Source organism: Malaya genurostris, chromosome 1 (genome assembly GCF_030247185.1).
Source record: "Malaya genurostris strain Urasoe2022 chromosome 1, Malgen_1.1, whole genome shotgun sequence".
In the NCBI taxonomy this organism is placed as follows: Eukaryota; Metazoa; Arthropoda; class Insecta; order Diptera; family Culicidae; genus Malaya; species Malaya genurostris.
Genome location: NC_080570.1, coordinates 84,774,915 through 84,787,220, shown reverse-complemented (window position 1 = coordinate 84,787,220; position 12,306 = coordinate 84,774,915). Strand labels below are relative to the sequence as shown.

General features: G+C 38.9%; 1 protein-coding gene across 2 annotated transcripts in view; it reads right to left on the bottom strand.

The window, feature by feature from the left end:
• Positions 1 to 2,065: 2,065 nt before the first annotated feature.
• The window catches only part of LOC131440652 (GPI inositol-deacylase), a 254,257-nt gene continuing 244,016 nt past the window's right edge, over positions 2,066 to 12,306 (bottom strand). For both annotated transcript variants that reach the window (XM_058612123.1, XM_058612122.1), the window contains exons 16-17: positions 7,898 to 8,002; positions 2,066 to 2,289 (exon numbers count right to left, since the gene is read on the bottom strand). In XM_058612123.1, the coding sequence (XP_058468106.1) occupies positions 2,115 to 2,289; positions 7,898 to 8,002 (280 nt within the window). In that variant the 3' untranslated portion in view covers positions 2,066 to 2,114. The remainder of the gene's footprint in view (positions 2,290 to 7,897; positions 8,003 to 12,306) is intronic.

The window sequence follows — 12,306 nt, the reverse complement described above, 5'->3', positions numbered from 1 at the left end:
TTTATTTGTTTATTTATTTAATAATGCTCATCTGACAATAAATATTAATGAACTACTAAAAGCTACCAAACAAGTTATCTCCTAAATCCGAGTAACCGACCTTTGTCAATCATAGCCGCAAGATGACGAGTGTATGTTAGTTTCTAATCCAGAATAACACCTAAATCCTTGACGTTATCCACACGTTGCAGTTCAGTTCCAAGCACAGTATAATTAAAACTAAGTTTGTTTCTCGTAACAGATCGGCTGAAAAGTTCGTATCGTTTCTATAAGAGGGCACCACTAGAATTAAATCCATACCATTTTCAGTTAGTACCAACCTTCAAAAGATACGTGTATAAATTTGACAGCTGTCTGATTATTAGTTTGTGAGATATTGCATTTTGAGTGAAGCTACTTTTGTTATTGTGAAAAAAATGGAAAAAAAGGAATTTCGTGTGTTGATGGAACACTACTTTTTGATGAAAAAAAGTGCCGCCGATACCAAAAAATGGCTTGATGAGTGTTATCCAGACTCTGCACCGGGCGAAGCAACAATTCGTAAGTGGTTTGCAAAATTTCGTACTGGTCATATGAGCACCGAAGACGATTAACGCAGTGGACGTCCAAAAGAGGCTGTTACCGATGAAAACGTGAAAAAAATCCACAAAATGATTTTCAATGACCGTAAAGTGAAGTTGATCGAGATAGCTGGCACCCTAAAGATATCAAAAGAACGTGTTGGACATATTATTCACGAATATTTGGATATGAGAAAGCTTGGTGCAAAATGGGTGCCTCACAATCGATCAAAAACAACAACGAATTGATGATTCTGAGCAGTGTTTGGAGCTGTTATATCGAAATAAAACCGATTTGTTTCGTCGATATATAACAATGGACGAAACATGGCTCCATCACTTCACTCCGGAGTCCAATCGACAGTCAGCTGAGTGGACTGCACGCGATGAATCGAACCCAAATCGCTGAAACTGAGGCCTATTTTGAGGCAAAGGACAAATCGTACTACAAAAATGGTATCGAAAAGTTGGAAGATCGCTATAATCGCTGTATCGCCTCTGATGGCAATTATGTTGAATAATAAAAACGAACTTTGGCAAAAAAATGTGTGTTTCTATTCAACGATACGAACTTTTCAGCCGAACTGTTACCTTGAGTATGCAAGGAATTTATTAGTTGAGATCTGACATCACGATACTCAACGCATGTCTAAACGAAATAAAATCCTCCAATGTTGTATAAAATTTTCATGACATTTGGACGTACATTTGTAGTGTTGATCGGAAAATGAGCATCAAACAAAGAGCCACTTCGCACTTTGACGCTTGCTTTCGGGCTCATATTCAAAGCACCATGTTTTGTCACCAGTCACAATCGAATACAAAAAGTTTGAATCCATTTTGGCCTCTTTAATGATCTCTCTTGAATGTTGATTTTGGAGGTCTTTTTCGTGTTGTTTCGAAGTGTGCAGACCAAATCCAGCACAAACCTTTCTGAGGCCAAAAATTCCTGTCAAAATACGATGAATTGGTAATTCCGATTAGAATGATTGCGGCTCTTTTTCGATGAATTCACGCACAATTTCCGTGTTTTTTCGTTCACAACATCTTTTGGCCGGCCGGACCTTCATCGTCTTCCAAGTTCTTTCGTCTCTCGTGAAAACGTTTTAACCACTCGTGAATATGGCTGAGTTTCGGTAAAAGTTTTACCAAGTTTAAAATAAAACTTAATGTTGGCTCTTTGTCCGATGCTCATATTCCGACCGGCACTACAAACGTGCTGTTTAGCGCGATATCTCAACGTCCAAATGTCATGAAAATTTTATACGACAACACTGGGGGATACACAATTGACGGATAAAAATTTCAGATAGATGGCAATACTAGGAGTCGCGCTAGTTGATTAGTCCCGTAACTTTTGAATATTATCTTGTATGCAGCGTTGCCATGTTGACAGATTTATCAGGCAAATGCCAGATTTTTCTCGCTTCACAATACACTCAAACTAACCATATCTTTTGCCAGATTTTTTGTTTTTTTTATCCCGCGAATAAAAAACGGTAATATTTTTATTTGTTTATTTGTCTGTAATAATGCATAATGTATGACTATTCCTTAGCATGTACCGTATTTGATAGGTTTTAACTTCGTTCCGATAATTTGGTGAATAGCTACAATTAAAAAAAATGTCGAAATAACAAAATTTAACAAAAAAACTGACTCTTGACAATACACGACACATAGAACTGCAGCAATATTTGATATTTCGGAAAAGTATTTGTATCCAGAGCTGAAAATAAATTTATAAATTCATAAATAACATGAACAATCAGAATTCATTTCATACGTTTCATAGTCGGATGTACCAAGTAGACATATGCTAATTTATACTGTATATCAAGACTAGAAAATGTGTGTTGTTTAAATAAAATAGCGCTTCGCCGCGGTCAGGCCAAAGCGAGACAACTCGATGCCCCCTCTGAAATTTCACCTAAGACATTGAATTAAATGGTTCCACCTCATACCCCTACAAAAGGTGTGAGCAGAACGAGTTATCTAAATGATAATTAATATTTTTGCACAAATCTTAACCAGTAAACAAAGGAAACGATCTGATTAATCTAGCAGGTATAGATTCTTCTTCAAAAGAACGACTGACCACAAAATAACATTCAAATATTTCGGATTTACTATCCAGGGTTAATCAAGAAAATTTCCAACCCGGGAAGATCCTTGATCACATCAGGAATCGAACCCGATATCTTTACCAGTATCAGACAGTAATTCACCTGACCCTTCCCGCCGGACCAGTTCATCGCTACACACATCAGCTACGATGGAGTAACGAGACTGCGGATGAGCAGAGCCAAGCCCAATTCCATCAACAGCTTCGCGCGCGAGGCTCAAACGTTTGTAGACTGCTCATTATTTTTAACTGTCAAACAAACTAAAATTCCACCAAACATAGTAACTTAATACGTCTCACAATATTATATATAAACAAAAAAAAATACAATCTTCGTTATGCATAAAAAAAATAAAATATCTAAAAAATTTGAACTAACTAAATATTTGCTTACAAAGCGGACTTTATGTGTGAAATACATAACTTTTTGAACTCCACCAATGTTGTTGCGCGTTTGATTTCTCTTGGCATCGAATTGAAAAAACTTATTCCCTCGTACAATAATGAGTTTTGCGATCTGGCTAACAAAAAGCTTGGTGTTCTAGCATCAGATGCGTTTCTAGTATTGTATGCAAATCAGTTCCTCTTTATATTCGATCACACAAATATCGGGGCAGCATGCCATTTAATATCTTGAAAATAAATACCATGATTAAGTAGTAAATTCTCTGTTTTACTGAAAGCCATTGTAATGCGTGCAGTAGAAAATCTGAGGAGGTACATCTACTACATTTTAGAATTAATCGCATGATTTTATTTTGCAGTTGCTGTAATCTCAAGATTTGTGTTTTATTAGCAAGAAATAGAATGGATGGGCAAAAGTCAATGTGAAATGACTGTTTTAAACAAAAGAATCTTACTATGGATCGATGGGTCATTTGTCAAACGACACAATATACCGTACTTTCGGGCAATCTTCTTGATGACGTTATTAATATTAGATTTGAATGTTAACTTTTCATTAATTATGACTTCAAGATACTTCATTTCTTTAACGCGATCAATAGTTTCACCATCAATTCTTACATTGACGTCATGACCGGTGCTAACAGAAGAAATAACCATATATTTAGTTTTCGCGACGTTTAGTTTCAGTTGCTTAAATTTTAACCATCGAACCAGCGAACTTAGATCCTCGTTTAAATGTGCAGCAGCTTCATTGACATCTTTAGCCGTAATGAACAGAACAGTATCATCAGCAAACAAATTTATATCACAGAAACGTAAGACTCGCTTCATATCATTAATATACATAATAAATAGAATAGGACCTAACACACTTCCCTGATGCACACCAAGTGAATTGCCGAGGGAACTAGGCACTACACCGTTAAAAACAGTCTTTTGAGATCTACCGCATAAATAGTTTTCAAACCATTCATGTGCCATTCCCCCGATGCCAAAACGCCGTAATTTCTGCAACAATAAAGGTCTTGAAATTGTTTCAAAGGCTCTCTTCAGATCCAAGAACACAGCAAAAATACTCTCTTTGGCTTCGATTTTCTCCTTCCATTTTGCCAATACTAGGTTCAAAGCGGATTCACAAGAGTGACCCTTACGATATCCCGATTGTTCCGGTATTAGAAAACTGTTAGAGTTAAAACAGTTAATCAGCTGATCTTTAACAACAAGTTCCAGAATTTTTTCCAGCGTGTGCAGCATGTTAATGGAACGGTACTCCTCGGCTTTATCCGTTCCAGTAACCTTGGGGATAGGAACCACCAGAGATTCTTTCCACACTTTTGGCACGTGTCCCGTTGTACACGATTCATTTACTAAAACCAGTAGATCGTGTCCGGTAACATGAAAGCAATCCTGTATCACTTTTGAGTTTACATTGTCAATACCAGTCGATTTTCTCAAATATAAACAAATAATTTTCAATTGTTCAACAGTGATTGGTTGAAATTCATCAAGTCTACAATAGTTATTCATCGGCTGTTTATTTCGAGATTTCCATCGTCAACCCTTCTGGGGTGGGGGGAACGTAATTGAAGATACTAATCGAGTCCAAGGAGGAGGAAGAAGAGTTTTGAGGCTGTAAGGTGTCATTGTATGGGGCTTCGTTTCGGACGCCGGGTGGGCTTGCACTGCTCGATTTTTTCTCTTTCTGACCTTTTGTTTTCTGACCCTCAGCCGGTTTGGCCGATGGCAAGATCGTGCTTCATTACGGTTTCCTTTTCCTTTGTTTTTGCGGGGGAGCTCCGCTGTTACGGTCTTCGGTATTTCTTGGTGGTTAACTGGAAGAGCTTTCACCTTTGCCGGGGTGGGGCCGTCGCTGTTTTTCTTCGCCAGGGGATTTTTGCTGCGGGTTGATCGAGAGGTGGTCTGTTTTCCTTGCAGTTCTTGGACCTCTTTTCGTAATTTGGCCATATCGAGAGTGGCTTGCTTTAGTGCAGCTTGAGGTTCCAGAATTTCCCGGGACTGGGCCTTGTTGTCTTGTTCCTCAGTGGGGTTTTCTCGCTAGGCTCGGAGTTTCCTAACTTCTGCTCTGAGGAGGGCTATGGTCAGGTCCTTCTCATCGTTTTGGACCGATAGCCGCTCCTTCAGTTTACTGGCATAGTAATCCCCGGGCTGGTTGGCTTTCCGGAAGGCTTCAGAGTCACATGCTCCTGGGAGGCATATTTTTCGGAATTTGCTTCCATGCCCAAACCTTCCGCATTGATAACACAACATAGGGGAGGGGTAATAAGGCTCCACCCGCATCCGAACCATCCCAATGTAGACGTACTCCGGTCTGAAGGATCCGGAGAACGACAAGACGAATAGGGGGGTATTAATAACTACTCAATTCTTTCTGGAGGTGATCCTCCGGACTTCGCAGACACCTTGGAGTTTTTCGGTATCTACGTTGACTGTGTCCAAATCTCAGACCAGGCCTCTAGTCACATTCAGGGTGGGGTGGGGGATACATTCGACCGCTTGGCCACATTCGAGCGTCGTCAACCCGAGTAAAGCTTGATAAACTGATCTTAAGGTCGTTCAGAGGACATACCTGGTACCTCTGGCCTCTTTTGTTGCGGATATCTCTTTGCAGGGGTCGGTGCCAAGGACTCGCTTGACACTCCGCAGGATCATGAAGGGGTCGCTCGGCAGGCGGGAGTCAGTGGCTCTCTTCTGTGCAACGGCCCGCAGCAGCAGGGTCTGCCTGTCGATTTCATCCCCGGATTGGAGAAATCCAGTGAGTGAGCGACTTGGCGGTAAGACCCTGGAAGACGAGCCTCCACCGGGGGGGTCAGGTCCTGGCATGGTTAGAGGTGGGAAAGGGTACAAAGAAGGGTAGGGTATTTATTCGGGTTTAAAATCGATAGAAATATAGTTGTGAAATATAAATAAGAACTATTCTGCAATTTAAATAGCGAATAAAAAGTATGGGCTTGTCTAGGTATTCCTATTCTTTCAGTCCCGATGTTGACTCAGCATATGCCGGAGCGGCCCGGTCGACTGAAGACAATGGCGATCGGTATCCGTGATTGATAGGGGGTACCACACAAATACTACTCACGACCTATTCACGTGTTCGGGTTGTTGTTGTTCGCACGCTTTCGCGACCGTATCGATTGTATGGGTGATACACTATCACTATCACTGTGGAGGGTATTGTCGTCTTTGCGGCTTTACTAACACTGCCACTGTTCACTTCCAACATGGCCACTCCGGGTGGCTGAGACCGTGCCCCGAGGCAAAAGCCGATGGCTGCCCGGAGCACGTTTTGCTACGGTTTCACTTTCTCGCGGACTTTAAAACGGTTTTCGGGGATGGACTTCTTTTACTTCAATCCGGATAGGGACACTATAACTGTGCGAGAAAATGTCGCTAATTCGCGGAGAGATGACCTATCGGCGAGAAACTTTCCGTTGGGAGGTTTGGAAGGAATTTCATCTTAATGCTCATTTATACCAAACATTCTAGAAAACTTCAATTTTGAATTTATTAATAATGAATTTGGGAAGTGCGCCGCATAGTAAAGAAATACGTATTCACTTTAAAAATTTAGCTATTATGTTGATACGTTAAAAACCCTAATCTTAAAATTAAAACTTAGTTCCGACAGAATTAGTGAGCTTTTTACAGCTTTCATTGCTATATTCCCCTTCGTCGGCGCACGCGCTTTCATTTGGCTCCGATTGTCTCCTTGTTGAACACATTTGAGCAGCTTTGTAAGCATCTTCATTTATATCTTCCGTAAACCGATCGCTTTGTTTTACTTATTGTCAAAATTTAGAATCACTACCTCTCGTAAGTGGACATTTCCGTATCAGAATCTAAATTTTCATACATACACCTGCAATCGCAGAACCGGTTATATCTGTATGTTGTATCTGAATAAAAAGATGGATTATACCTTATGATCAAAAAAGAGCCGGAATTTTCATTCTAAAATTCCCGCGCTTGTCCAATCGGTAAAGTTTTATTCTCTCAACGTTGGCAGCACTTTCATACACATTCTGTCAAATTTTGACGCATATCGTACGATTAGTTTTTGTTTGGCGTCTATACAAAGAAGCTGAAAAATTTTCGTGTGGCGATTTTTATAATGGATGAAAATTTAGAACAACGGCTCGCCTTCGAAGCGCCATTTGGTCGATTGTTGTGCGGTTTCGACGTCATATTCATAGATCCACGCCTTGTTGGGCGGCCAGGGATCTCATCATGATCCAAGCTTGTACGACCACCTTTGATGCGTTTATACCACTCGTATGCCTGTGTTTTTCCTAGACACGATTCACCAAAGGCCTTTTCTAACATTTTAAACGTTTCGGAACACTTAAATCCATTTGCAACATAAAATTTTATGCACGCACGTTGTTCTAAATTTCATCCATTACAAAAATTGCCACACGAAAAATTTTCAACTTCTTTGTATAGACGCCAAACAAAAACTAATCGTACGATATGCGTCAAAATTTGACAGAATGTGTATAAAAGTGTTGAGAGAATAAAAGTTTACCGATTGGACAAGCGCGGGAATTTTAAAATGAAAATTCCTGTTCTTTTTTTATCATAAGGTATATGGAGCCGTAGACCTTTATATTTTTTTCAATCGGCCACAAAACATCATGTCAACACACAATAACAAACACATTTATTCACAAATTGCAGACCAATAATGTCCTTTTAACACAAAAATTAAATTTATATTTTGGCATCTTAGTACTTGGTATCATCAGCATTAATTTCAAAAATCGAAATACATCGAATGTTTACTTACATATTTTGAGGTACGGGTGCGTTAAATTGCCATAATTTGGTGAGACTTCCAATTAAAATTAGAGAAGGAAGAAGAGATGCATCTGGCTTCAAACCAGACATATTCCTGGAAATAAAGTAATATTACAATGTTATATAAAACGATAAAAATCAGAGTTAAGTGAATGGAAACACCTACAGCTAGTTGAATTGTTATCTAGTTATGTGCTTCGCAGGACTCATTTTGTAGCTGTACTGAACCGTATATTGAACATCAATGAAATTCAATAATTTCGGGCCACCAAAAAAAATATTAATCAGAACAGTACTGTTGATCGGTAAACGATGTTGCGAAAGGCTATCGCCATAACAAATTGAGTTTACATTAAAGATACGGAATATATAACTCATATTTAGAATTATAAAAGTGACCAGTAGCGTAATAGGAACTTCGGAATAATAACGGAAGGCTTCTTAGCACGATGGTTGCTCAGTAGTAACTAATACAATCTTTAATCTTCATATGTTAGTTCGAGATGAAAGTGTATGATAGTGTGAGGATTGTTGGAAACAGGTGTCAATGGAGTTTATAATAATCTGCTTGTGCAACGGTCGTTAGAAGATCTTCGAAATGATATGGCGAACATCCCATAATGAGGCGAAAAGGATACTTAAATGCCTTTACTGCTGCCTCACTTTACTCGCCGAAGTGAGGTGCTCGTGGCTATGCATACAATTCTTCAGACACTCACTTGCACAATAAGTAGATTTCAGTTGTTCAATAAGCTGTTATCGAAGTGCCAAATTAATTATCCGTACCAATCAACTGCAAATAAATGCACTTAGCAGCAGTGATCGAAGCAAGTGAACGATCGCTGCGTTTTGCCGACGCTGCACATGTTTGGCAAGCGAAGCGAGCCACAGGTGTGCGACATTAAATTTTGTCATATCGTCACTTCAGAATTCTATCTCCTTTCGGCTTACAAGAAGAACCAATTAAAGAAAATTGTCACATGCAACATATTCATTTCGTATAAAAGACTACTGCGAATTAATAAATGCAATCATACCTTATTTGACTTTTCTCAATGCTGCTCCTAGCGAGACCGGGTAACACCGTAATCTAGCTAGCATATCAGCCTTTGATGACTGCCAATAATTAAGTGGTTAATCCGACAAATACCACATGGCGTACGTGAGGCTTCGAGCCTGAATAAATTAGTTAGTGAAAATTAAAGGTAAAGATCATCAAAATAACTACGAATCCGCACAAACGCAATCTGCTAAGCAACATATGTAGTGCCGTGCAACGAAGAAAAAAAAATGAAGAAACTATAGTAGTGTGTCACTCCTAAAATGGGTTTTTTTCTCGTCATCGGAAGAAGAGAATAATCGTGCTGAAATACACGGCTACTTACTATCGTTGAAACCCAAAATAAACACTCGGAAGAGTTCTCCAAACAGTCGACTACTGTCATCATCCTGATTATACTAGTCACAATACTCATACTAGTCATACTCATCGTCGCTAAAAGTATATAAAAAATAATGAAAAATGGATCGACGAAGGCTAAAGACTGTTCAATTAAGTATTGAAATAAATGGCCTAAAAATTAGTGAAAACACTTGGTGTTAGTGTATCGCCCACAATTCTGACTGGACAAATTTTGTTGTGATAGAAGATTATTACGAAGGGTGCCTATCCATTTGACTGAGAAAGCCGCATTTATTCCGATAAGGAGTAATTTATTTCAGAAATAAATTTTTTTTTTCATTGCCCAATTTTATAAACAAATCGTTTGCCTAACATATATCCATTTGACTGAGAAAGCAGCATTTTTTCGATAATACTCCAAAACATTCGATATATACAAACTTGAGATAATTACTGCAGTTGTTATAATTCTTTTATTACCATCTGATCGGGTAGAACTTGAACTTACGTGTGGATTTTAACAAAACTTCATTGTTTTATTTTAATGCACACTATAAGAGACATAAAGTCTTATATTATACTCGAGACGCAAAATATCCAGAAAGGCAAAAACATGCCTAGACGCTTGCAAGGTGTTCTAGAGGAAAAGGAGTCATTGAACAAAGCTATTAATTTAATAAAATCTATTTTACAAAAACGTGATTAATCCACCTAGCAGTGAGATGATACCTTTTTTGTCAATCCGCATATGTTTTTTGCATGGATATTCTTAGGTGTTTTAGTTCACATGACATTATTTTAATTATCGTCATTTTAAACGGCAAATTGAAATTTTAATCACTTATACCCTGTAATGTCGAAACTGCAAATCGTATCGAATTTCAATCTTAACGTGTGACAATCGAAGATGTCGAAGTAAGTTCCACTTTAGAGTTTTTCGTCATTATTTATGGTACTTCCAGAGCCGGTATTCAGGAACTAGCATAGCCCAAAATGATTGGAATGGCTATAAATTATTACGCCAAACAATTTACATCTTCTATATCGGTATGAATTTTAAAAAATTAATCAACCTGTAATTCCAGAATCGGATAAAATTCATCAGTTTTGTATGGGGCCATTAGTCCTTTAATTTGAATTTTTGTTTTGCCTTTCTCATATAGAAAGGTTATGCAATCACTTGAAAAACCGACTAGTGAAAATTGACCCGGAGGGCCAAGTGTCATATACCATTCGACTCAGTTCATCGAGCTGAGCAATGCCTGTGTGTGTGTGTGTGTGTATGTGTCAAATAATCTCACTAGGTTTTCTCAGAGATGGCTGAACCGATTTCGACAAACTTAGATTCAAATGAAAGGTCTCGTGGTCCCATACGGAATTCCTGAATTTCATCCGGATCCGACTTCCTGTTCCGGGATTATAGGGTAAAGTGTGTTCAATATTGTACACCGTCACTTAAACCGGCGAAACAAAAAACGTAAAAAAATTTCTAAACTGGTCTCAAAACTACAATAATCGATAGTCATTATCAGTAGGCAACTAAACAAACCGATTCCGGCTATCCTGGTTCCCGGTATCCGGTTCCGGAAGTACCGGAAATAGTGGTCATATATACCAAAATAGATCTCACTCACTTTTCTCAGCGATGGTTTGACCGATTTCCACAAACTTAGATTCAAAGAAAAGGTCTCGTGGTCCCATACGGAATTCCTGAATTTCATCCGGATCCGACTTCCTGTTCCGGAATTATAGGGTAAAGTGTGTTCAATATTGTACACCGTCACTTAAACCGGCGAAATAAAAAACGTAAAAAAATTTCTAAACTGGTCTTAAAACTACACAAATCGATAGACATTATCAGTAGGCAACCAAACAAACCGATTCCGGCTATCCTGGTTCCCGGTATCCGGTTCCGGAAGTACCGGAAATAGTGGTCATATATACCAAAATAGATCTTACTCATTTTTCTCAGCGATGGTTTGACCGATTTCCACAAACTTAGATTCAAATAAAAGGTCTTGTGGTCCCATACGGAATTCCTGAATTTCATCCGGATCCGACTTCCGGTTCCGGAATTATAGGGTAAAGTGTGTTCAATATTGTACACCGTCACTTAAACCGGCGAAACAAAAAACGTAAAAAAATTTCTAAACTGGTTTCAAAACTACACAAATCGATAGACATTATCAGTAGGCAACCAAACAAACCGATTCCGGTTATCCTGGTTCCCGGTATCCGGTTCCGGAAGTACCGGAAATAGTGATCATATACCAAAATAGATCTCACTCACTTTTCTCAGCGATGGTTTGACCGATTTCCACAAACTTAGATTCAAATAAAAGGTCTTGTGGTCCCATACGGAATTCCTGAATTTCATCCTGATCCGACTTCCGGTTCCGGAGTTATAGGGTTATTATAAGTAGGCAAGTAAACAAACCAATTCCGTCTATCCTGGGTCCCGGTATCCGGTTCCGGAAGTACCGGAAATAGTGGTCATATATACCAAAATAGATCTCACTCACTTTTCTCAGCGATGGTTTGACCGATTTCCACAAACTTAGATTCAAATAAAAGGTCTTGTGGTCCCATACGGAATTCCTGAATTTCATCCTGATCCGACTTCCGGTTCCGGAGTTATAGGGTAAAGTTTGTACGTCAAGTTAGTTGGTGTCCGTACGAACCGACTTTGATTATACCGGTTCTCGGGTTCCGGTGCCGGAAGTGCGTATAATAGTGAACCTACTTCGTTTTCTTAAGGATGACCTACGCAACCAAAGCACTGTTTTATTCTGTATGTTATGCATAAACAATCTCTTGGTTTCTTTCAAAAATCGAAGAGAAAAATTTTGAAAAGAATGCCACAATATTATATGTACATGAGAAAGGCATCATTACACCACTAGGTGGATTAAAACAGGTTTTGAAGTTCGATTTGGTCTTTTTGAGAAAATGATTGAGCTTTGAGAAACGATTCGATACTGGAACCGGAATTCTAA